Here is a 27,831-nt window from a genome sequence, read left to right on the forward strand (position 1 = left end):
AAGGAGCATTCAATCTGGACAGGAAGGAAATCCTGCCCTCCAGGCATTGAGATTTATTGAAAAACTACATACATATTAAAACCTCTTTACATACATCTTCCTTATTACAAGATTACAAATATACAAACATGATATCTGTCAAAGTCAGCATCTTGTGCATTAGAAACAACTGGAGAAAACTTATTCCCTAATTTCATCAATTAAATTGGTGTTCCCACCTGTCAATAAAAAATTGGCACAATTCATCCAACTTCCCAAGTCCAACTCCGGATTGTGAAACCACATTATTCACAGGGAATGTTTTTCCTAAAGCAGCAGTGATGGTCAGTTCTGAGGGGGGAAAATGCCTAAAATCTGAGTGCCTCATGGTAGTTTAGGGAAACTCAGGAGTGATGGCAATTCTTATATCCTATATAATAAAGAGGTAATATGCAAATTGACCCTCGCCCCTCGTGTCACAAGATGGCCGCCCCACGATGGCTGCCCCATGTCGTCACAAGATGGCCGCCCCTACGTTGTCACAGATGGCCACCCCCACATCATCACAACATGGCCGGCAGGGGAGGGCAGTTGGGGGCGACCAGGACTGCAGGGGAGGGCAGTTGCAGGGGAACAGGCCTGCAGGGGAGGTTAGTTGGGGGCGATGAGCAGGCAGGGGAGGGCAGTTGGGGGTGATCGGGCCGGCAGGGGAGCAGTTAGGTGTCAATCAGGCTGGGAGGGGCGCGGTTAGGGGCAATCAGGCAGGCAGGCAAGCGGTTAGGAGACAGCTTATTGATTTTAAAGAGAGAGGAAGGGGGAGGGGAGAGAGATATTAGTTGCCTCCCACATGCACGCTGACTGGAGATTGAACCTGAAACCCAGGTATGTGCTCTGACTGGTGATCAAACCCCTAATCTTTTGGTGCACAGGATGATGCTCCACACTGAGCCACACCAGCCAGGACTCTCTTAACAATATTTTGATTAAACTCCATGATGGTCTTCTCTCAAAATAGGTAATGAAGTATTAAATTGTCCTCTGGTTGGTTATACTTCTTTTTGTCAGGATGAGAAGGGACGTCCTTGAACAAGTGTTTCAAATTGAGAATTTAGTCCCAGGAGAGAGCTCTCTTTCCCATGGGATATCTCATGTTGCATCTTCATCCTCATATACCAGAACATTGGGGCCAATGTCTTTCTGACTTAGGTACCAGTGTGAGTCCATGTGATAAAGGAAGCAAAGGTTTGTTGGACACCTGGGGCTGTCCTGGGAAGAGGAAACAGGAAAATGGAAGGGGCAAGACTAATGAACAGCCCAGAGGTTCCTAGGGCCTCTAAGAAGTAGCTCTTTCACTGGGTCCTGGTCACCATGGTATAGATCTGAGGGGCGTGAAGGAGTCATGCTGGTACTGACAGTCACTGCTTTCTATAAGTTTCTGTAATGCCACGCTTTTCCCTCCTCCTCCTCCTCTTCCTCTAAGCCCTCCTTTCACAAAGAGGTATCAACCCAAGAAGCTGCTAGGATAAAATGTCAAATATTTAATGAAGGAACTAAGTCTTCACCCAAGTATCCCATGAGTCAATGTTGTAAGCACTGAAGAATTAAGGTTAGTGGCCAACCCAGAAAATAATACTGGGACAGGAAAGAGATGTCCAGAGCCATGCAGTGGAAAGAACTGGAGTCTCTGTCAACAATCTTAATGCATCGATTCTGAAGGAAGGGAAGGCCCATCCATGTGAGCATCAATTCCAACTTTCAGTGTCAGAACTTCTCAAAGCAGTCTCAAAGCAGGCACTGGCACCCCCATGGTGTTAGCTTTCCAAGTATGTGAAGATGCTCTGCTTCGATCCTGAAGTGCTATCACCTGTTTTGAGGCGCTTAGGTGAAGGCGTTCTCATTATGGATGGGCCCTTTCTCCTCACCTGGAGAGCAGAGAGAGAGTCATGGCCAGCTCAAACCCTCATGCAGTGCTTACCTTCAATCAGCTCTTCAGCTAATTTAACTCAGAGTTAAATCACAAACGATTAACGACAGAAAAAAAAAAACATACCAGAAATGCTAATTTCAAAACTGATTACCTATTGGGGGTAGCAATCTCCTTGTACCTTGCTGAGGAGTGCAAGATTAACACCGCAGCATAAGCCTTTATGCTGGAAATACGTATTTTTTTAAATTAACAAATAAATAAATTCTGCTTTCAGTTCTCACATTCCCTACCTGAGGCTTAGATGATTCCTTTGCTGTCTCGGCCTTGACAGGAGAAAGTGTATGGAAGACAAAGTTTCTTGAATTTCGGGGAGCACTGGGGTTGAGGTCAGAGAGGGCAGCCAGTTTCTGAAGTACAGCTTTGGGCTGGTTTAGCAATGAGCCTGTCTTTGGCTGAGGAAAGAAGAGTCATCTGATATCAAAATCCAAGTGCCAAAGAAAGAATGAAAAGTCGCTGTCTCCCTGAGGGGACATATTCCTACCCCACTCGGCAGAAGAGAAATAGCAGGGTCCTTTGCCAGGTACTTCTGTTTCCTGCAGCCACCTCCCCCCACAACGAGAGTATTCCCTTAGCTTGACCTGGGCCTTTATAATACTGCAAATCATGATGTCAGGCTAACAATGTCCCCAACCAACCTGGTGGGCACTTCCCGGTCTGATGGCTTCAAAAGGATTTCTGAGTAAAGGTGTTGATTCTTGTATAACAACAGTGCGATTGGCTAAAAAGAAAAAAAAGACAGACAGGCTTGTTCTTTTACTTTTAAATTGTCTTTAACTAAACCAATAAACTAAAACCACAGGAACTCTGATTACTTTATAATGGTGACTTGAAACCACAGCAAGTGGCTACAAGAAGACAGCCAACCAAGCTGAACTTATTGACTAATCACTAAAAGTAATAAGAAAAAACAAGAATGGTAAAAGTGTGGAGGATGTTTAAGAGCTTCAGCTCTGGAGTTAGATATATCTGGCTTCAAATTCCAGCTCAAACACTTAGGTATTTAATCCTGGGCAACTAAATAAAAAATCCAGAATTCATTCCTATGAACTATCTTAGAACATAAAGCAAAACCAGCTACCTACACTCATAAGTACAACATGCATAGCCCAATGGACAAAGATCTAAGAACACTGTTGCTCCCCACTTCTTTAAGACAATATGAGACACAGGCCCATGACCAAGCTACAACAGCCACTGAAGGTTGGAGTCATCTCCAGGGGACTACACCCTGAGGAGGACCAGAAGCTCACCATTTTTCTGCAATGCTTTGGCTGTCACTTTCTTGGCCAGCATCATAAACTGACTATCTTCTCCAATTTCTTCCTCTTCTTCAGGTGCAATTTTGCCCTGCTGTGCCTTTAGATAAAAATCAGCATTAACAAAGTCCACAACTCCCCCAAATAATTGGCATAGCCTGGATTGTGAAGCTAAGATACCTGGGATATCATTTGTTTTCCTTTTTTGCAATCTTTTCTTACTTTAGATAAAAAAAAAAAAAAGATTTTGGACAAACAAACATAAAGAAATGCCCATGGTGGACCTTCTCCAAGCACAAAAGGAAATTCAAGGATTAAAAGGAACAGCAATATACTGCCCAAGACTTTGAAACTATTGTGACAAGCTAGGTGACTAGGTCCTCTCCTTTTGACGAGGGTCAAAAGAGGCGAATTTCTTGCAAACTTCCTACCTGGTCCCGAAGCCACTGCTCTCGTTGAATTCGCTCCTTCCTCCATCTGGCTTCTGTCTCATCAAGCTGTTCCTCGATCTGTTCATCATCAGAGTCTCTGTGGAACAAGTCCATCTGGGAAGCATCATCTAAAGCAAAGAGGTAAGGCTATCAGGACTCAGTAATTCCCATAGGAAAGGACACCCGGACAGACACAAATGAACTCTTAGCATTTACCATATACTGGCACAAACTCTTCCCATTCACTAATAGCAAATAATGGTTACAACCAGGTTCTTCACAACAGCCTGCTACGGTTTTGATTTTCATTGTCATCTTAAACTGGACAAACATGCACATTACACCATTTGCTTTCTAAAGACAACCACCAAGCCCGGCCAGCGTGGCCCAGTGGTTGAGCGTCAAACTATGAACCAGGAGGTGATGGCTGGATTCCCGGTCAGGGCACATGCCCGGGTTGTGGCTCAATCCCCAGTGGGGGAGTACAGGAGGCAGACAAACAATGATTATCTCTCATAATTGATGTTTTTTTCTCTCTCTCTCCCTCTCCCTTCCTCTCTGAAATCAATTTAAAAAAAATAAAAAGACAACTACCAAGATACCTATGTTTTTCCATCGAAATTTCCTCGTTCGTCCAGGACCATCACTGTGCAGATCCCCATCAGCAAGGTACCTCTCTTGGTATAAACGGAGCTGTCGCTTATCATCATCCAACATTGTTTTCCTACAACAGGAGAAGTATGGTGTTCAAATCGAGCACCACTATGTCTGGTTATAGGGCTGCCTTAAGACATATCCCATTACTCAGAAGGGCTTGTTGGGATACTGACATGTGTATTTTCTTTATTTGACTCTGTAGCTCCTCATCAGAAGGAAGTACTTCATCAATTACGTCCTCTTCATATTCATCAATCTCTTCCCCATCATACTCGTCTTCACTTCCCACATCACTCCCTGACACCTCGGCCTCATCCTCCAGGTATCTCTTCAATCTCCTGGAAAATAATTTTGAAGAATAGAGAATGCAACAATGAATACACACACAGAATATGGAAGCAATGAGAAAAGTAGACTATAGGAGCCACCTCAAATAACATTAAACTTTAAAGTAATACATTTTGATAATACTTAAAAGTCTATCATTTCATAATATTGTATTGCCAGTAACTGTGCTTTCCAGACATCGTTGCATTATCTCAGGAGGGGGTGCTATTATTCCCTTCAATTTACAGTTGAAGGAACTGAGACTCAGAGAATAAACTATTTACTCAAGGTCACACAGCTAGGAGGTAGCAGGGCCTGGATTCAATCAGGTTGGTGACTTTAAAGCCAGAACTCTCAATCTCTTCCTATTTGAGACATACCTGCTAGAAGGTTCAAACTATCTTGTTTTTTAAGCTCACCAGCTTCAGGAGACACAATGGTACAGAAAGGAAACAGACTTGGATCTCTTACAGTCCACCAAGACCCCCAAGTTACAGGCATGATTGAGGCTCAGAGGTACATTTGTTGTTTCATTTATGCATTCACTGGTTTAGTCTTGTATGTGCCCTGACCGGGGATTGAACCCGCAACCTTGGCATGCGGACGATGCTCTAACCAACTGAGCTACCTGGCCAGGGCCTTATTTATTTATTTATTTATTTTATTTTTTTAAAGCTGGGTTTCTCTAAATCCTAGCATTTCTGCAGAATTCTTTCAGGGGCTACTAGCCACTAAGGTCCCCAATCTTTCCATCCACCCTCTTTGAGGAGTTCAACTTTTAGCTGTCATTCTTTATAAGATTTCATTCAGATTCTGCAGTTAAATATGGTTTAAGATCCACTGCTTTAGAAAAAAATCTATAGATGATCCAAAGCTGTATGAGGTAATTAATTTGACAGGTAATAAATTAGAACCCAAAACTGATCTTGATAGAATGGAATGATGGGCTAAGAACAATAATATAAATATAATAGGGATCAATATGATGTCCTATATGTGAATTCCGAAAGTCATCCACATAAAATATAATACTGAATACCTTTTGAAATGTTCTTTATAAAACTTATAACATCCTGGGAAATTGCTCATGGGTAGGCTAAGTGGGAAAGAAAGCAAAGTTGTAAATATAAAAAATTGTACAGATTCCAACTATATCAAAATATATGCATAAAAAAGGTGATGGGGAAAAAACCACCCCATCACTTTCATAAAGATTCTGGATGGTGAACACGGACGACTTTTAATTTACTCTTTCCATATTCTTTTAAATATTCTAAAATAAATGGCTTACTTTCTGATCAGTACAACAAACTAGGATGAAGAAAACCTGGAATGACAGTAATTCATAGGGAAAAAGATCCAGGGAATCTAGTTGACTACTAGATCCTCAGGGTCTACTGTGACTCAGCTTTTATGACCTTTGGTTACATTCTAAGGCAAGCATGTGAAACTTGCGGTCCTTTGGCCCCTGCTAGCCTTTGAGTTTGTCATGCTTGTTCTAAGGAGCATGCTGTGCATCCAGAACAAGGAATATGGCCAGACACACTTGAAGGTAAAGAGAATATCCAGTATGTGAGGAGTATGGAAACAATGTCATGTGGGAAACAGCTGGAAGACCTAGTATACTTCCGTAAGTATAGAAATCACTTAAGGAAGACATGACCATCTTTGAACACTCAAGAGCTAAATGTGAATGGATTTTATGCTAACCACAAAAAGCAAAAACAGAACCAGCAAATTTTAAGATAAAAAGGTGACAAGCTTCTAGTACAATTCAATCTTTAGAACCTTCTAGCAACTGAAGGAATGAATATAACACCTACATTTGCCTTTTCAACTTCTCGGATTGCCTCAGGAGCTCTTCTTCATCGTCATCCTCGTGGTCGTCCAGGGCCTCATGTTCATTACCAGAGTCACTGTGTTCATCCTGCAAAACCATATGGGATCACATCCAAGGCCAGGCAGAGTAAAATGTGTCCTCAACTAAAATAGGGTTTACGAACTTCTGCCCAAACATCTTATTCTACGAAATTGCTTCTGACAGATGCCGAATTTTCAAGAACCCATACTAGGAAAGAAACCCATATAGCAGCACTACATGAAGTGCAGTTATGATTTACTTTGCTCCCTTCAAACTCACCTCATCACTACTGAACTCATTATCATCTGGGACAAGCCGAAAGTCTCCAAATTCCTCCTCTTCACCTTCTTCTTCCCTAAAATGCAAATCCACAAATCAATAAGTTGTTGAAAGCAAACTAGAAGAATTTAAGAATTGAAAATATTTTAAGACAAAATATCTTCAAGAAACAGGAAACAAGATATTTTGCCTTTAATTTTAAAAACATTGTGATATAACACATAACGAATTTATCACCTTAATCTTTTTTTTTCAACATTTTTTTCTTTTTCTTTGCATTGATTTTAGAGAGGAAGGGAGAGGGAAAAAGAGAAACATCAATGATGAAAGAGAATCATCGATCGGATGCCTCCTGGGGACTGAGTCCGAAATCCAGGCATGTGCCCTGATCAGGAATTGAACAGAGATCTCTGAGCCATACCAGCCAGGCCCATTTTTAAGTGTACAGTTCACTAGTGTTAAGTGCATTCACATTGTTGTGAGCTTTCAGAACCATTTTCATCTTGCAAAACTAAAACTCTATATCCTTTAAACAACTCATTCTTCCCTCCCCCTAGCCCCTGGCAATCATCTTCAATTTTCTGTCTCTATAAATTTGACTATTCTAAGTGCCTCAAATAAGTGGAATCATATAGTATTTGTATTTTTTGTGATTGGCTTATTTCACTTAGCATAACATCCTCACAGTTCATCCAGGTTGTAGCATTTATCAGAATTTCCTTCCTTTTTAAGGCTGAATAATATTCCACTGTGTATGTACATAACATACACACAATACATTTTGTATCCATTTGGGTTGTTTTCACTTTTTTTTTTTTAAAAATATATATATATATATATTTCTTTATTGATTTCAGAGAGGAAGGGAGAAGGAGAGAGAGATAGAAACATCAATGATGAGAGAGAATCATTGATTGGCTGCCTCCTGCACACCCCCCACTGGGGATCGAGCCCCCAACCCAGGCATGTGCCCTTGGCGGGAATCGAACCTGGGACCCTTCGGTCCGCAGACTGACGCTGTATCCACTGAGCCAAGCCGGCTAGGGCTGTTTTCACCTTTTGACGATTAAAAATGATGCTACTATAAACATGGGTACAAATATCCAAGTCCCTGTTTTCACTTCTTTTGTATATAAATCCAAAAGTGGAAATGCTGAATCATATTCTATTTCGAATTTTTTTTTTTTAGGAACTGCCATTGTTTTCCATAGCAGCTTATGTTTACATTCCTACCAACAAAGCACAAAGATTCCAATTTCCCCATATCCTCACCAATAGTTGTTATTTTCTGGAGGTGTGTGTGTGTGTGTGTGTGTGTGTGTGTAATAGTAGCCATTCTAATGGTTGTGAGGTAGTTTCTTATTGTGATTTTGACTTGCATTTCCCTAATTAGTGATTTTGAGCACTTTCATGTGCTTATTTTTACCTTTTTTCCCCCTATTCTCCACCAACTAAATAAAAGCATTATAGTTTTCCTACATACAAATATAAGACTCAGATCCACTTCAATGCTCTCAAACTAGATAAGAAGCCCCCGTGATGGCCGGCTGTTGCTAAATCCAGAAAATCTGACCCCAGAATTTATCAGAAGACCAGGCCTTCCCAAGTTCCCACCAATCACTGAGACTCACCTGTCTGTTGGGAAAGAGCCTGAACAAAGAGCAAGTGCTTCTTCCATCGGATCATCCATGCTGCTTTCCTTCTCCTGTTTATTTAACTCTGATGGAGCCAGAGCGGAATCATCTACATCACAACGAAGAAAAAGATCTGTCACCAAGGAATGACAGCTTTATCCTCTTTCCCAGCCATCTGAGACATGCCAGCTCAATACAGTTCTAAAGTACGCTTGCCAAAAAAACCTCACCAGCTATTCATTCATTCAGCAAATCCTTATTTAGTGCTTACCATGTGCCAGGCACCAGGGACACAATAGTGAACAAAACTAAGATCCCAACTTCCACAGAGCTTACGTTTTAGCAGGGGTGTCAGGGGGAAGAGAAGGTGTGCACGTAAGAACAACAAATTAACAAATTTTTATATTAAATTTACTACACACCCAGACACTTTTCTAAGCTTTGCACAAATATTAAGAGCAATCTTAAGACGACACTTTACCACCCTAAGAAAGTAAGGGCTCTAAATGTCAGGGAGCTAAGCTGTGAATTCAACCTACATAAAAGAATCCATCGCACTCTGTTTTCTGCAAACTTTTCACCCAAGAGTAAGGGGCTTCTTTTCAAGGATACTGGTTTAGGATAGTTGGCTGTGGCAAGCCTGATGCACTTTGTTGGATATTTACCCTGAGAGGCGAATTTTCCTGAACAAAGATTCAGAAGTTCCTCCATGTTCTCTTTCTTGTCACTCTTCCCGGGCAGAGCCTTCTCCACCTGAGAAGTGAATTTTCCAGTGCACAAATCCAGCAGCTCATCCATGTTAGCGTCCATGGCATTCTCATCCATATTGGCCAATGGCAATCGAGGTTTCAAAGCTTGGTACTGATTCCTGTGGTTTCTAACATTTAAGAATCTACAAGCACAATGAAGAGTGTTAAGAAATGCTCTAGGGAGAAAAACAAAGCAGTGGGAGAAAAGCTCAATGCATCTCCAATACCAAGATTAGAAGCTGAATCCCAAACCAGAAGACAAAAGATTCAACCTTCAGCCTTGTGATAATCTAAAGAGGGGAAAGTTTTATGAAAGAATAAATGCTATTCAGAAGGTAAAGGGTAAAGGGATAATTTTGGCTTCAGATGATGCTAGTGTAGGGCTTGGTATTATGGCCATGTAATGCACCACAGGCCTGTCAATTTTCAATCCCACCCAACAATCATAACATAGTAGGATGGATACATGGGACTCTGATGCCTTCACAAGAGCTATGCATTTCAAATGAGGCAGAGATTGAAGGATGCCAGCAAGGACTATTTACATTTCACTTTCTGGAGACTTTGTTCAAGCTTGCAGAATGTAATACTAATGGTCTGTACATCTTCTCTTTCTCAGATGAGAAAGCACAGATGGAGTGACAGAAGCTCACTTTATTTTTAAACAAAATTAAGCAGTGCCCAGCGCCTTCCCACCCACAAAAACATAAAACTACCAACCCATCTGCATCCAACAGTTGGCTCTGCGTGTCATCTTCTAAAGAGAACTGGAAATCTCCTGCTCCTAGGAAAAGTGTCTTAGGCTCTGGGGAGGCGTTATATAGATCCTGGGAATCCTCTATGGGAAGTGAAGGCTCAGACAGCTTTTCTGAACTCTGGCACCAAAATAAAACCAAACAAAAACATAACATTTTACAAATATCATTCACTGTCATGACAACAACAGAAGTTGCTATTTGCAATATTTAATCTGTTCTCAGGCAACTGCAATTGAGGAGGACAATGAATAGCCAAGAGAAGCATAAAGAAAAATATCTCCAAGAAAGTAAGAACACTGGATGAAGCTTGTTTTTCATACACCGAGTGGATTTTTAACCTGAACACACATAATGGGGTAGGAGTTGGTTGGCTCAGATACATTTTCCTTAGCATTGTGGGAAGCAAAAGCGGGAAGAGATCAGAAAACCATTACCATCTTACCTTAGAAGCTGAGCTGATCAAACTGGCTCGAAATAGCCCAGGGGAAGGAGATCTAAATCCTGCTGCTAAAGGGGTAAAACTAGACCCAAGGCCTGTTTGTCTGTTGCAAGGCTGATAGGATGGAATTGTGGAGCCAATCAATTCAAAGCTGCTATTGTGGCTGCTCTCCTTTGTTAGCAATGAGCATGAATCCTCTTCATCTAAAGAAAGAGAAGTCACTTTAGGTGTGTGATTCCGGAAATAAAGTGGGTTTGTTTAGGAAAAGAATTGAGGATGAAACTCTCAGGTAACATTCATAGGCAAGTCTCTCAAATATGTTCCCAAACATTAAGTTAATCAAGGCTTATCACTCTGAGCTAAGTAACACCCGAAAGTTCCATCTGTCACCCTACTTAATGCCTATGATCAGTCTCTCCATTATCCAATCACTTACACATCTCCCTCTGATCTACATGGAAATGTTTCATGGTTCACACAATCAATACACTTACTACAGACCTATTAGATGTCCATGGTCAACTATAAAGAAACTGCATATAAGTTTTAAAAAACCAGACCAAAAAAAAAAAAATTCTAATTCATAAACTGCTTTCATTGCCACATGTAAGACTGGGAAAATTCCACTAGGGTTCAAAAACTGGAACCTTATGGAATCATAGTCCTTTAAGTATCAAAAAAGAAAGATCAAACAGATCTGTGAAAGAGTCACTACTTACCCAGTTTGCTAGGCCTTTTGCTTGAGTTTTCATCCGTTTCTGATTTTTCTTCACTAGGAAAGTAATTACAAAACAAGAAAGTAAACTGCTTGAGTATCTGTTTCTGCTTCTTACTAGAGGGGCAAATCCAAGGGAATCTTATCTCTCCTTAGAGAGAATTACTTACTCCATTTTGGAAGAGTTGTCTTTAAACAGGAGAACGGTAGAATCTGATGAGAGAGGCTTAAGAACAGACGGAAGGCCAACTGACTTGCCAGTTTCACTACTGTCATCATTGTCTTCTTTGTCCATTTCTTTCTCATCTTTGGTTTCTACTTCTTCATTACCGAGAAGGAATTCTGCCGTCTTTATCAATCACACCACCCCAAAACAAAATGATACACGTCAAAAAATTTTTAAAGCAAACACACTGTTGGCCTGAAATAAGGCTGCTTGGTCACATCTTATATCTGAAAAGGTAAACCTGAAAGAAATTTGATCCCACCATTATCAATAATATAATTCTCCCTTAACACTTTTAGAGTTCTTTTATACTTATTTTACCCTTTATCCTCCCAAAATTGCTTTAAAATTATGAAAGAAAACTGGAATTAACATTTTATTGAGGCAACGAGAGGTTAAATGATTAGCCTGAGATTGCAGGATGACTACTGACCTCAAACCAACTACAGACTGTAACATGCTACCCAGTTCAGCCATTGCTTTCTTCTTTCTCTCCCCAAGCTAACTATTAACCAGCTCTTTCAAGTGATTCCAGTGTTCAAACAAGGAAGCTTTTCATTTTTCTAATACAAAAAATCGTATCATCATCTATGTTCCCTCAGCGGAATACCATGGAACAAGGGTAAGAGACCCTACAAATACCCTCCTCAACCAAGAATGTAATTAACACAGGAAGGTCTCGGTCTGCCTGAGAAGAATTGATTCCAGGCCTCAGCTTGGCCAAGGTGAAAACTTCTTTTATTCTGAACAAAGAAACCTAAGTAAACAACAAAGATAAAAGTCCTTATTCACTCAAAGCCATTTCATACCAGTATTGTGTTACATAATATAAACTAACACAAGCCATGGCTCTGAGAACTGTAGGTATTCAATGGTGCCAACTAAACTGAATGCACTAAGACTGAGGTACACAATGAGCTAGCTGCATTCATGTCTGCCCCTAAAATCTCTTGTACAATTGAACATGCCTATTATAATCATTCAAATCTGATTCTTTTCTTTTCCTTATTCATCATGACCAAGTAACAAAATTACATAATTGCCAGAAACCTCGTGACTGCCTTCTTCCTCCTCTTCCTCTAACTTTTCCTCTTCTTCCCCTTCTCCATCTTCCTCAGACTCATCCGTCATTTCTTCTTCCTCCTCCTCCTCCTCCTCTTCTTCAAATCCATCTTCATTATCTAATTTAAACAATGCCTGGCGCTTTTGGCGCTCCTCTAACCTTCGGAGTTTCATTGCTTCTTGCAGTTTAGCTTTCAGCACCTGAAGCTTTTCACCTGAACAGAAATATGAAGGCATGCGTTAGACATAATGACTGACTCCACACATCAATAATGCAAGTGTGCGTTTTAGGCAACTCCAGAAGTGTTCTAGTCACATCCCAAAAGGGCAGAGATCTTAGTACTCTAGGCTTTTGTTACTTTAACAAATGGGGATTATTATGAAGTCAAGTGTAAAAGAGAACTTCCAGAATTATGTTCTACACTCTGGGATAATATACTATGCAGAGATCATAAACTTATTATTAAAAGGGCAAAAAAAAGGGAGGAGGAGTGGGACTTCAATAGTCTCTGGCTCAGAAGCCATGAAAGAAAACATTGATAAATTGATCTATTTTGAGAAAAAAGAGAAACAATTCAAGAGTAAAATGGGCACAGGATATGGACTGGGAGTTCACAGAAAGTGGATATATTGTTAATAAATAAGTTAAAAATAACGTTTAACCTCACTTCTAATTAAAGAGCTACAAATCAAAATAAAGAGATATCATTTTTTATATATTTAGCACAACTTAGGTTTGATAATATGAATTAATAGGAGGAAACAGAAACTTTTATATTATTCAGAGTATAAACTGGGACAACTATTTTGAAGAACAATGAAATGATATACATCAAAATTTGATTTCACTGTAAGAAATTTTGCATCCTGATATACCAACATATATCTCATACTAGGAAGTATATTATATGAAATACCAAAAACTGGAACAAACAATATGTCCATTAACAAGAGTATGGTTAAACAAATCATGTTATACTCATACAATGAAATTTTATGCAGCTGTTAAAAAAAAACACCCTCAAAAGCAACAAAATGTGTATCTGAACTCAGGAGTTAGGGGGACTGGATTAGGCTGTTGGTTCTAGTACTTGAGAAGGTTGTGTAAATGCTTTGTATATCATTTCCTCATATATAAAATAAGGATACTAATACTATTTTCTGTAAAGCTCCTAGAGCAATGCCTGGCACAAAATAAATATTCAATTTCTGTCAATCTCTGTCTGTCTCTCTTTCACACACACACACACACACACACACACACACAAAACAATGGTATATACATATGAATTTTCCTAGGACAAACAAAAAATTGTTAACAGCTGCCTTTGGGAAGACTAATTTTTCATGTATATCTTTTTCTCGGTGTTTTAAATATTTTCTATGTGACATATTACTCATATTTTCAAAGTGGGAGTGGGAACAACAGACCTGGTCCCTAACATATTGAAAACAAAAAAGCAGATTACAAAGCAGAATGAATGGTGTTATCACATTATTGTTTTTTTAAAACAAACATGTAAATAGAGTTTAAAAGGATAGGTACACAGAGGACGTAGCACTTTTGTTTATTATTTTCATGCATTTTCTACAATAGATATTTAGTTTTTTTAAAATAAGACAAAGGATATTTTAAGGAATAAAGTCATCTTACCCACCCCACACCTCTAGGCAATGCTACACATGAATCATGCTAGAGGTACTGCTGTCCACTCTCCCAAGTCTCCAAGAAAAAAGATTCCATCACTTTTTTAAAAATTTATTGATTTTCAACAGAGACAGAAAGAGAAATATCGATTTGTTGTTTGACTGATTCTTGTATGTGCCCTAACTGGGGACTGGACCCACAACCTTGGGGTATGGGGATGAACCAACTGAGCTCCTCGGCCAGGGCCTGTAACTTTTCACTACCGTTTCTTCAGGGGCATAAAGACTGGTCAGAGTACAAGGCACAAAGAAAAAAAAGGTCAACTCAAATACCTGGTTTTGTGTGGCTTACTCCATCCAGCTTCTCAGCTGCCAAAGTCACAGGTACCACATCGGCCTTCAGCTCTTCCTTACCATCAGTGCCCACCTCTTTCACGACGATGCTCACATTTACCTTCTGAGCAGCCCTGGGTGTGGCTGCTGGATTAGCATGCTTCCAGAAACGCTGCTTCAAGGCTTCCAGTTCTAAACCCAAGTGCCAACCAGTATGTCAGTTTGCCATGCTCAAACTCTTTCCTTTATGATTTCAGTTAGGAATTATAAGCTAAGTTTTTTAAGAAACGTAGTTGTAAGAATGTTGTAAGAAAAAAACACACAATGCAGAAACACCGAACATTCTTTGCTACTACCACTGTGAATTCATATAACTTAACCCAAACTAATGGACTGCTGCAATTCTTCTTCAACATACTTAAAAGTCACTTAGGGTAGAAATTTACAAATGAAGTTTCTAAATATGTGCAATTCTTTTTTTTAAAGTACAAACTGATCGGAAAAAAAGCCATCATTCTTGATTATTCAAGGGCTCCTTTTAAAAAATTCCCTATTTGGAACATTTCACTATTTATTGAAAATCTTACTGAAAATGGGCAAGGTCAATTAAAAAACAGAAAAAAGAAAATGACAATCCAATCAGTGATGTAACTCAGCAGCAGGACCGGAAAAGTTTTTTGGTGAAACTGTTATGCTAGCTTAGACAGTACAATCAGAAAGGAAATTCTCCTTAAGGCTGCCCCTGAACCACACCCAACTTGTATACAAGACAATTAATAAAGAATCAACACAGTAGGTACTCAAAATTAAGTTTCTTCCCTTTCCTGTCTCTCAGTCCAGGACTGCTTAGGTAACTTCTGGTTCCATACAACAAAATTTAGCAGTGTCTAGTATACTGAGTACTCAAAAAATGTTTGTTTTCGCCCTGGCCAGTTTTCTCAGTGGTTAGAGTGTCAGCCTGAGAACCGAAGGGTCTCGGGTTCAATTCCCAGTCAAGAGCAAATACCTCAATTGCAGGTTCCATAGCTCCAGCAGGGGCATGTGCAGGAGGCAACCAATCAATGTATCTCTCACATCGATGTTTCTCTCTTCCTCTCCACTCTCCCTCCCTTCCACTCTCTCCAGAAATCAATGGAAAAAATAACCTCCAGTGAAGATTAAAAAAAACACCAAAAACGTTTGTTCTCTCTTAGTCTGGAACTGTTTAGATAATTTCTAGTCCAACAGAACAACACTTTCACCATGACGTCCTGGTTCATAGGTTGACCCTCAACCACTGAACCACACCGGCTAGGCTGTTACACAACTCTTCCCTCCCACCTTCTGTTCTGGTCAAACTGACTTACACAACTTCTCAATATGTACCATTCTTCCTGTTCCTTCCAAGAATGTCCTCTCCACTTCCACAAAGCCCATCTATTCAATTAACAAAGACTCACTGAGCATATTTTACACACCAAATACTGTGGATAACATAGTACCTGCCAACCATAAACTGTTTAGTGAATCTTGATATATTAATGTCACTAATAACACTAGTAAAAGTAGCAGCCACTAGCTGAGAGCTTCTTTATGCTATCTAATTGTATTCATGATTGTAACAAATCCTCTCGGTAGCCTTGTGAAACAAGAGTGCTATTTTTTCAATTTTTGTTTTTAAAAGATGGCCTAGAGAGGCCAAAGAGCATACTCAAGGTTAAACAGTAAGTAGCATAGTCTAACTCTGGTCTTGCTATAAAGCCTAAGCTCTTAATTGTCATGCTACACTGCTTTAATGTAGAGGCAACACCCAATTCTACCTGAGTCAGGAAGTTTACCTAAAGTGGTAATAATACTTGAGTTTTATTTAAAAGATCATTCATTCACTCAATAAATATGAATGCCTACTATGTGTCATCCCCGGTGGAAGCACTGAGTATAGAGCAGGAAACAAGCCAGAAGAGCCTACTCAAAGTAGGGGAAGGCAGTGAACAAAAAACCCTGCTAGTGGTTCTCAACCTGTGGGTCACGACCCACAGGTTGAGAAGCGCTGCTGTAGAGCCTAAGACCATCGGAAAACACAGATATTTACATTACGATTCATTAACAGTAGCAAAATTACAGTTATGAAGTAGCAACAAAAATAATTTTATGGTTGGGGGTCACCACAACATGAGGAACTGTATTAAAGGGTCACGGCATTAGAAAGGTTGAGAACCACTGCTCTATAGCATCTTCCATGTAGTGGAGAGTTTAATATTTGCTGAATTAAGTAAAAAAAAAAAAAAAAGAAAAGAAATTCAGTTTTGCAATCTCCTGAACCAAAATATTTTTCTTTAATTGTGAAAAACTGAATAGTAATGCTTTTATGAATGTCATATCATAACACAATAGCAATGTACCTCTTTTATATATTAACCTATGAACAGGCTTCAATTTTAAACAAGGTTTAGAATATTCTGATACACTGCCAAATCTATCTAAATGGGATTCTACCCTATCTAGTACAGGCATACCTCAGAGATATTGCGGGTTCGGTTCCAGACCACCACAATAAAGCTAGTATTACAATAAAGCAAATCATAATCATTTTGCTGGTGGAGGGTCCTGCCTTCAATTTGTAAAAAAAAAAAAAAAAAATGCAACATCTGTGAAGTGCAATAGGTGAAGCACAATAAAACAGGATGTGCCTGTACATCTGTAGAATAAGAACATGTGTGGTTATTGGCTTCTCCTGGGTTCCCTGTCCTCCCAAGTGGCATGTAATTGAATGCTGCCTGAATAAATCACTCTGGAGAGGCCCCCCACAATTCAAAGGATTACCTCTGTTGGGTTCAGGTTCTTCAAGTACCACGAAGGAATCTTCATCAGCTCCCAGCCGAGGTTTAACGAAAACATCTACTCCCAGTTGCTTAAGTCTATCCAGTGTGAACCTCCTCACTTTCTCAGGTGGCACAACTGCTGCTGATTTGGTTTGCTGCCTGGGCTCTTCCACCTTCTCATCTGCTTCTTCTGTTTTTTGCAGGCCTTCTCCCTCCAGGGCATCAGGTTCAAGTGCCACACGCCCTGCAGTCTGAGACCCATCAGTGACCTTGTTCCCAAGGAAGCTGGATTCCTGCTGTGCCACCGAGCTGTCCTCAGGAGAAGGTCTAGTATCCCTCTGCTCCTGTTTCTCCTGAATTTCTGGCTCTTCACTTACCATCAGACCTTTACTGCAAGACTCATCTGATCCAGTAGTCATCTGGAGTTCCTTTGAAACTGCAGGGAGTGCATTAGCTTCCATTTCATATCCTGCACCTGTTGTTGGCTCAGAATCTTTGCTATGATGGTCACTGCTCATCTCAGTTGTGGTTGCAGTGTCTGTGATTTCTTTGTGATGGCTTGACTGATACTTAGATGACCTAGGGAAGGGGAAATAAGCAGGAGTTGAACGTTATCCTAAATGGGAAACATTCTCATCATTTAGCACAGAATGAGCCAATTAAATCGGTATGAAGGGTGTAAGGAATCTGAACTTTTTGTTTGCTACAAAATGGAATGTTTATGAAAATTATAATCACAGGAAAGAGGGTTCTTACTTTATTAGGGCCATGGCATTTCCCTGCCAAGTGGGCCGGGGTTTACGTTTGTAGAAATCATGAATGGTTTTATTCTCAGGCATATGATACGGAAGATTAAGTGCAGACTCTACAAAATGGAACAAAACAAGCAAATCTATATACTGTATATTCTGAAATGTCGCTTTATATTCAGTTAACTAAACAGTAAGCCAAAGCCATCACCAGAAATAGAAAACAATACTGGCTTTAATAAAGACAGGATTTAAGTACAAAAGAAATCCCTGAAAACCAATGGCTTTTAAAAAAATTCTTTATTTTTTTATTGTTGACAGTATTACAGATGTCCTTAGCTTTCCTCTTCCTAGGCCCTGCCCCACCCCAGGCCTTCACCACACTATTGTCTGTGTCCATTGGTTATGCATATATATGCATATAAGTTCTTTGGTTAATCTCTTCCCATCTCCCCTCTAAGGGGAACACCCCCCCCCCCGCACCGCCCCCCCGCACCCCGTCCACCAAGATAGACCAGTGCTTTTAATCTAGTTGTGAAATCAAACTGGTCCAGGAAGTTCTTAAAAAATACAGATTCTTGGACCCCATTTCAAGCCTATTGAATCAGACTTTCTGTGGAGGCTAAGAATTTACATATTTGTCAAGTTCCCAAAGGGATCCTGATGCAGCTGGTCCATAGAAAACCATGAAAAACAAAAAACCTCCCGGGAGCATTTAAGATCTTCCTTTCCACCATGTCATCAATTTGGCGCAAATGAACTGAAATAAACTCATAAAACTTATAAAAAAAGAACAAAAACAAAAAAGACTTTCCTCCTTACCACGACTATAGTTCTGAAAATTTTCTGTTTGTAGTAATGTCCCAGGGGCTTCAGAACAATAGCCATCCACCAAGATCCATTCTAAACTTGATATTACAACCCAATTCATGTTAGGAGGAGTGTTAAACAAGCAAAAATCCCCATCTAAATTGAGCTTACAAAGAAATATTGTGATTTGCCTCAAAGTTTACTGTACTGATTTGGATTACCTCGAATAAGGCGCTGAGTCTCACTGTGTAGTTTTTTTAATGCTTCCTTACTTAACTTGGCTGCCTTCCTTTCCTTAAAGAAAACAAAAAGTGAGAGTACATCAATGCTACACATAGACATTCAGAAAGAGAGTTTGCTCTTTCCAAGAAAAGAGGACGGAGGGGTAATAGTAAGCACAAATAAACCAACACAATATTAACCCAAGGAGTTCATTCATTTGCAAGTCACAAAGAATTCAATCCAATCCATATTTGTGTCCCTCCCATGTACAGAGCATTATCTTGGGTACCAGGAAAACATGATAAACATGATAAAATATTATCCCTGAGAAATTCACAATCTCCTGGGGAAAAAGACCACATGACAACTATACAGTGTGGGGCTCTACCTCACCTTCCTCATGGTGCCTTTTGATAACTCACTTTCTTCTTCATATGAAGAAATGCCACTCTCCAAAGATAGTTGCTTTTTCTAAAAGAGATGACAAGTTAAATAATATGGACAAAAATGAACCTGAAATAAGCTTACTCAAAGATTGCTTTTGTGCTCCAACATTATATCACGCTACGTAAGTAATATGTCAATAATTATCAAATAGCAAATTTTAAACACAGCACACTATAATGCCTAGAAAACAAATTAGATGTCTCAAATGGAGTTTGGGCTCTCGTTTCTTATACCTCTGTGTTACATCTTCCCCTAAGGAGAGACAATGACTCCCAGGCACCTAAACATAATCTTAGGAAAAACAATTATGCTCCCAATCACTCAGGATAACAATGCTTTTGACTGATACGTCTCCTTTATACCCTTCCTGAAACCCTATTGGTTCGTTTCTTAGAGGCCACACAGTTATAAAATTTATATCTCTGCCCCCTTATTTCTCTGCTTCTTACACAACATAAAGTATCTTATTCCCCCTCCCCTCAACATTTCTATGAGGGCAATCAAAATACTAGTTTCCAAACAAGTTAGCATGTCTATCACTTTAAAAAAAATTAAGGTTCCAAAAGTAAGTGAAAATAATGCAAAACTTAGAAGCAATAGGATAGCTAGCTCCAACTGCAATAATCTTTTACTTGCCTTGTGTTTTTTTACTTTATTTTTCACAGCTGCCCTTATGGATTCTAGAGACTCTTCATCTTCCAATGCAGAGTTATTTTCCTCCTCCAACCCAGTTTCAAAAAGATCTTCATCCACAAGAAGACAGCCACTATCAGTAAATGGCTGTTTCACATCTTCTTCCTGAATAATGCATAAAGAAAAAGCAAACCCCAATCATTTCAGAATCCAATTTCACAAAACAAGGCAATCTGGATCAGGCCAGAAAAAGCCCATGTTTCACCAACAGACAAATACATGGCATTCTAGAACATCCTCACTGGTTCCTAACACATAGTCATCCCTTGAAGTCCAGGCTGTGATTTTATGCAAACTGTCCAAAACTAACTTAAAAAACAGTAAGTATTTTTGAAAAGTCAATTAAATACTTATTAAGCAACTAGTCTATAAAACTTGAGGATGGTGTTTTCTAGTTAGCAACATTTCTGACTGATAAATGCATGAAAAATCCTTTTTTGAAAATTAACTTTCAGAGATCAGAAACCCATATATTTGGAAGTGTCCTTCATGTATATGAAATGGAAAATGACACCAAGTTTTAAATCACATACCTCGTTACTCACAATGCAAAAACAATCAATTCAAAGCTGTATTCTGAATGCAGAAAAACCTCAAGAACTAAAAACAATCCTTTCCAAAATGTTAATCTGCATTAGAAATAGCAAATTGTTCTTTAAAATGTACCTAATTTGCCTGGCCGGTGTGGCTCAGTGGTTGAGCAACGACCCATGAACCAGGGGGTCACGGTTAGATTCCCAGTCAGGGTACATAATCAGGTTGCAGGCTAGATCCTCGGTGGGGGGTGTGCGGGAGGCAGGCAATCAATGATTCTCTCTTATCGTTGATGTTTCTATAGATATATTTTTATTGATTTCAGAGAGGAAGGGAGAGGGAGAGAGAAACATCAACAATGGAAGAGAATCATTGATTGGCTGCCTCTTGCACACCCCCTACTGGGGATCGAGCCCACAACCCAGGCATGTGTCCTTGACTGGAATCGAACCCGGGACCCTTCAGTCTGCAGGCTGACACTCTATCCACTGAGCCAAACCAGTTAGGGCAATAAAAATATATATATTTTTAAAATGTACCTCATTTTTTGTTTCCTTCTTTTTTAGCTGCCTAATTTTTTCCATTTTTCTCTCCTCTTTCTCCAGTCTTCTCTTTGATTTTACTTTTGCTTTCCCTTCAGTTCCTTCTTTATCACGTATGGGTTTTTTTGAAATCTTTCTACTAGCTGTAAAATCCAGAGAGTTTTCAGATTGACGACCCAGCTCTAAGGAAGATGTCACTTGGGTTTCAAGATTTTCCTGGTACAAAGACTCTTCCTCCTCCATGTCACTTTCATCACTGTCTGCCAGAGTTTTGTACATCCTTCTGGCTTTCCCATTTTTTCCGGCATATAAGTTCTCTTTATTTTCCTCTTCAACAATGTCATAGCTAGCTTTCTCTGGAGAGGCATTTGGTTCTTCTCTTTCAGAATCACTGTCTTGTAGCACCTTCCTGCTTTTCAATTTCTTACTCACAAATATCTCTTCATCAGAATCTGAAGGAAACACAAAATTTTTTTATCAGTCTGCTGTCATTTGGCCTTTCTCCTAATTCCACTAAACCTATCCAATCATCCAAAAATATATCCAATTATCTAAGTGATGTATCACCTTGTAAAATTATGTAACTACCACTAAGAACTGACTGTAGCAAAGCAAATCTAAAAGTACATTTGGAAAACATTTTCACTAGAAAAATATCTCACTGAAAAATGTAACTACTGTATATATCTTTACAACAGGAAAAGTTGTTCTAATCATTCTGGAAGGTGTTACAAATTCTTTTATTATGGGATGAATGCATTCAACCAGGCAATGTGGTAGCTTCTTGACATTTTATATATTCAGTAATATAACAGAAATTATTATTCTCAAAAGAGTACAACACAACTATTTTGCTTTTATAATAAAAAATGATAAAGTTGGGCATAACCTAATAAATCAAGAGAATAATAAAATTAATCCAACCCACTTACAAATCCAAGCCCCCACATTCTATTTCTAAAAATAAAAGTACTATTACAAACCTCCTCCACTCAAGGGTCCAATTGTTTCACAGCTGCCCCGTCCACTGTCAAAAGGACTATCTGCTTCTTCTTGTGAAATGAGTTTTAAATCATTGATTTCTAGGTGAACCTAGATCAATGAGAATATATTTTACATTAACCAGCAGGTTACAAAAAGCTCTAAGTACATTATGATACACATAGCATTATGGGATCATCAGGCTGAAATAAGGAAAAAAAAAAATTCAAGGGTTCAATGAAGAGATGACAACCCTAGCCAGTTTGGCAAAGTGGATAGGATGTTGGTGTGTGCATTGAAGGGCCTCAGGTTCAATTCCGGTCCAGGGCACATACCTGGGTTGCAGACTTGATCCCACCCTGGTCGGACATGTGCAGGAGGCAACCAATGGATATCTCTCTTATATTCATGTTTCTCTCTGTGTGTCTCTCCCCTCCCTTCCACTCTCTCTAAAAATCAATGGAAAAAACATCTTCGGGTAAGGATTAACCAAAAAAAAAAAGAGAGAGAGAGAGAGAGATGACAATAAGAATTACTGGACATGCCCTAACCAGTTTGGCTCAGTGGATAGAGCGTCGGCCTGCAGACTGAAAGGTCCCAGGTTCGATTTCTGTCAAGGGCATGTACCTTGGTTGCGGGCACATCCCCAATAGGAGGTGTGCAGGAGGCAGCTGATTGATGTTTCTCTCTCATCGATGTTTCTGACTCTCTATCCCTCTCTCTTCCTCTCTGTAAAATATCAATAAAATATATTTTTAAAAAAAGGAAGAAAAAGAATTACCGGACATGCCCTAGCTGGTTTGGCACAATGGGTAGAGTGTCGGCCTGTGGACTTGAAGGGTCCCGGGTTCGATTCTGGTCAAGGGTATATGCCCAGGTTGCAGGCTCGAATCCCCAATAGGGGGCTTGCAGGAGGCAGCCGATCAATGATTCTCTCTCATCATTGATATTTCTATCTCTCCTTCTCTCTTCCTCTCTGAAATCAATAAAAATATATATTTTTAAAAAGAATTACTGGACCTTGCCAAAACCGGTTTGGCTCAGTGGATAGAGCGTCAGCCTGCGGACTGAAGGGTCCCGGGTTCGATTCCGGTCAAGGGCATGTAACTTGGTTGCGGGCACATCCCTGGTGGGAGGTGTGCAGGAGGCAGCTGATCGATGTTTCTCTCTCATCGATGTTTCTGACTATCCTTCTTCCTTCCTCTCTGTAAAAAATCAATAAAATATATTAAAAAAAAAAAAAAAAAAGAATTACTGGACCAAAAACCAAAAGAAAAATCATTGTTCACCTTTAAAGGATTCTATAGACCCAAATGTTTTTTTTAATCCTCACCCAAGGATATGTTTGTTTGCTTTTTATTTTAGAGAAGAGAGGGAGAGAAACACTGATGTGAAAAACATCAATTGGTTGCCTCTCATACAAGCCCCAACTGGGGATCAAACCTGCAACCTAGGTATACTAGTATGCTCTGACCGGGAACTGAACCCACAACCTTTCAATGTATGGAACAATACTCCAATCAACTGAGCCACACCATCCAGGGCAAAACCAACTCTTTATATTGAATACAGTAGATCCCCCTTATCAACAGTTTCACTTTTCCATAATTTATTACCCATGGTCAAACGAGGTCAGAAAATATTAAATAGAAAATTCCAGAAATAAACAATTCATAAGTTTTAAATTGCATACCATTCTGAGTAGCATGATGGAATCTTGCACCATCCCACTTTGTCCCACTCAGGACATGAATCATCCCTTTGTCCAGCATATCTGTGCTGTATATACAATCCACCTCTTGCTAGTAAACACTTAGTAACCACCTCAGTTATCAGATCTACTGTCATGGTACCACAGTACTTGTGTTCAAATAACCCTTATCCTATATAATAAAGAGGTAATATGCAAATTGACCCTCACGCCCTCACAAGATGGCCATCCCACGTCATCAAAAGATGGCTGCCACAAGATGGCCGCCTCCACGTTGTCATAAGATGGCTGGCAGGGGAGGGCAGTTGGGGGGACCAGGCCTGCAGGGGAGGGCAGTTGGGGGCGATCGGGCTGGCGGGGGAGCAGTTAGGTGTCAAACAGGCTGGCAGGGGAGAGGTTGGGGGCAATCAGGCAGGAGAGTGGTTAGGAGCCAGCAGTCCTGGATTGTGAGAGGGATGTCCGACTGCTGGTGTAGGTCTGCAGGGATTGGGCCTACACTGGCAGTCGGACATCCCCCAAGGGGTCCCAGACTGGAGAGGGTGCAGGCTGGGCTGAGAGACAACCCCCCCCCCAGTGCCCGAATTTTGTGCACCGGGCCTCTAGTTTACTTAATAATATCACCGAAGTGGTGATGATGGCAATTCAGATATGCCAAATAGGAGTCATAAAGGGGGAGTGCCAGAGGCAGCCAATCAATGATTCTCTCTCCCTTTCTCTCTGAAATCAATAAAAATATTTTTTTTAAAAAAGAGAGAGATGCAGTCCAGGTGTGGGACTCATTATAAGGCAAACTATGTGGTTTCTTTTTTATTTTCATTTAATTTATTGGCATGACATCTATAATAATAAAAGTGTAATATGCTAATTAGACCAGACAGCCAAACAACCTTTCAGACGTCACTCCGGATGTCCTTCTGGACGAAGCTGCAGCGGTGGGGGCTGAGGCAGAGGCAGTTAGGGGTGATCAGGCAGGCAGGCAGAGGCGGTTAGGGGCAATCAGGCAGAGGCGGTTAGGGGCGATCAGGCAGGCAGAGTGGTTAGGGGTGATCAGGCAGGCAGGCAAGCAGTTAGGGGCGATCAGGCAGGCAGGCAGAGTGGTTAGCTGTGGGATTGGGCCTAAACTGGCAGTCGGACATCCCTCTCGCAATCCAGGACCGCTGGATCCTAACTACTGGCCTGCCTGCCTGATTGCCCCTAACTACCGCTGCCTGCCTGCCTGCCTGCCTGATCGGCCCTAACCGCTTGCCTGCCTGCCTGATCGCCCCTAACCACTCTGCCTGCCTGCCTGATTGCTCCTAACCACTCTGCCTGCCTGCCTGATCCCGGATTGCAAGAGGGTGCAGGCCGGGCTGAAGGACTCCCCCCATGTGCAAATTTCATGCACCGGGCCTCTAGTCTACACTAATAAAAGAAAAAGATGCAAATTGACCATACTTCCACGACACCCACCAGCCAATCGGAGTATGCAAATTAACCCAACAAAATGGTGGGTTAATTTGCATATGCAGTCACAGAGCGAGGACTGAAGGCTCCACCTGAGCGAAGACTGAAGACTGAAGGCTCCGCTGCAGCCGGAGCCAAGCCTGAAGGCTGAAGGCTTGGCTCCGCTGTGGCCCGGGTTCCAGGTGCCAGAGGAAAACCGGTGCCGACAGCCAGGGGAAGGAAGGCCTATTGCATGAATCTTCATGCAACGGGCCTCTAGTTAATAAAATCATATAGGTTTCAAGTATACAATTCTATAAAATATCATCTGTATATTGTATTGCATGTTCACTACCCTAAGTCAGTGGTTGGCAAACTCATTAGTTAACAGAGCCAAATATCAACAGTACAACGATTGAAATTTCTTTTGAGAGCCAAATTTTTTAAACTTAAACTTCTTCTAACGCCACTTCTTCAAAACAGACTTGCCCAGGCCGTGGTATTTTGTGGAAGAGCCACACTCAAGGGGCCAAAGAGCCGCATGTGGCTCGCGAGCCGCAGTTTGCCAACCACTGCCCTAAGTCAAGCCTGTTTCCCTCACCATTTATCCCCCCTTTGCCCTCTTTTACTGGCCCCCACCCTTTGTTGTTTCTTTAACAATAATTTGAAGAAAACAAGAGGGAGGGGAACCTATAAAGAGTTAAAGTATATACATACACTTACATATCAATAATTGCAATGTGCAGACTTCCTTTGGATCCTAATTCAGAGAGCATATGTGTGTGTGAAGGAAATCTGAACAGACTAGATATTCAAGCAAAAATTCTAAATGTTTTAGGTGTTGTAATAATATTGTGGTTATCTTTTTTGGAAAGGCTCTACCTCTTAGAGATGTATAATGAAATATTTGTGGATGAAATAATGTCTAAAATTTGCTTCTAAATAATCCAGTAAGGAGGAAATGGGTGGGGATATAAATAAGATTGGCATGATTTTTATGTTTGAAAATTTCTAAACAAAACTACTTTAAAAGTTACAAGTAAAAAAATATATATATATATATAAGGAGAGGTGTGTTGGGTGACTTGGGACAGTTAGTGACCAAGTTGCCCTAGATGCCAGGTCTCCAACCTCCTTGGCGTTCTTAGGGCTGTGAATCAACTTAATAAGGGGGACGATATTAACATCTGTCATGTTATAGGACACGAGGCCTCACGTTAATGCTTCTCCAACAACTTTTTTTTAAAAATATATTTTATTGATTTTTTACAGAGAGGAAGGGAGAGGGATAGAGAGTTAGAAACATGGATCAGCTGCCTCCTGCACACTCCCTACTGGGGATGTGCCCGCAACCAAGGGACATGCCCTTGACCGGAATCGAACCTGGGACCCTTCAGTCCACAGGCCAACGCTGTATCCATTGAGTCAAACCGGTTAGGGCTCCAACAACTATTCAATTGATTTCAATGCTTGGTACAATTACTAAATAGCTAAAGAGAACACGCACTGAATAATCACCAAGGAGAATCATGTATTTGCTGATGGTCCTTCCAACAATACAAAAGTTAAGTCTATTCGCTCTGTTTGTGGATCCGAAAACTGCATATAGGCAGCCACACAACTCAATACAAGATATTGTTAATCATTTTATTCTAGGCAGTTTGCAGCAGTATCAGCAAGGGTGAGGTGAATGACACTGAGTAGTGCAAGTTCAGGGTCAGATATTGTCTTTATTTAAAAGTTTGTTATTTTATTCAATATCAAGTCATGGGATTTTTTTGGTATTAACTTTTATTTTTTTAATGTTGCTTTAAAATATCATCTTGATTACTGAGTTTTTGGCGTCTCCTTACATTTTGCTCCCAAGGTGAGTATCTCACCCTAGTCCCGCCCCAGAAAAGAACACAGGACGGTAAACAGTAGTTCCTATGCCCAATTCCGCCGGCGACCCGCGAGTCACCATCCCGGAGGCCCCGAGCCTAGTACAGCCCCTTCCAGATGACCGCAAAGGCCCCTTCCAGACGCAATTACGAACTCCCGCCGTCCATTTACAGAGTCCTGCCCCGCATCCCAGCGGCCCGGTTCGGCTCGGGCCTTCCTCTTTCCGGACGCGGTAAGAGGAAAAGCACCCACGGCAGGAAACGCGCCAATGGGGAGGGAAGGCGGGACAGACTGAGGAGGAGCTGGGCAGCCGGCTGCGCGCGCCACAAAGACCCGAAGCAACACGGCCTGCTGGACGGAGGCGCGGAAACACCGACGTGGGGACTGGACCGCGAGATGGTGGGGCCGGGGGTGGGGGTGTTTTCCCTCAGGGACTGCGAGGCCGAGCCGCCCGGTGCACGCCGGGAACTGTAGTTCTCCCAGCCTCCGTGACCCATTCCACCGCACTCGACCCCCGCCCCCCGCCCCCCTTCAGCGCCGACCTCCGCAACCGCGATGGAGACATTTGCATGAACTCACCTCGGAAGACACTTCGCCCATCATGACTTCGGCCTCTCCAGCGCTTTGCTCGGGACGAAACTGGTCCCCGGCTCCCTCAGCCACGGAGCAGCTGCTCCCGCCGTATTCAACCCGGCAGC

At 41.0% G+C, this 27,831-nt stretch overlaps 1 protein-coding gene across 1 annotated transcript; it reads right to left on the reverse strand.

Annotated features, from left to right (window-relative positions):
* CLSPN (claspin) lies at positions 1-27,831 on the reverse strand. The gene is made up of 25 exons (XM_080655052.1): positions 27,713-27,831; positions 22,122-22,230; positions 21,136-21,590; positions 20,006-20,167; positions 19,316-19,393; positions 18,922-18,994; positions 17,898-18,006; positions 17,143-17,720; positions 14,341-14,532; positions 12,349-12,575; positions 11,243-11,421; positions 11,077-11,129; positions 10,361-10,560; positions 9,881-10,035; positions 9,077-9,303; positions 8,409-8,520; positions 6,778-6,853; positions 6,461-6,564; positions 4,484-4,648; positions 4,256-4,377; positions 3,654-3,781; positions 3,217-3,322; positions 2,602-2,684; positions 2,197-2,358; positions 1-1,901 (listed from the first exon to the last, which is right to left on the reverse strand). Exons 1-25 carry the CDS (start codon positions 27,734-27,736, stop codon positions 1,791-1,793), a joined length of 3,990 nt encoding a protein of 1,329 aa, XP_080511178.1. The 5' UTR covers positions 27,737-27,831; the 3' UTR covers positions 1-1,790.

The sequence above is a fragment of the Plecotus auritus genome, assembly GCF_963455305.1.
Source record: "Plecotus auritus genome assembly, chromosome: 2".
Taxonomy (NCBI): Eukaryota; Metazoa; Chordata; class Mammalia; order Chiroptera; family Vespertilionidae; genus Plecotus; species Plecotus auritus.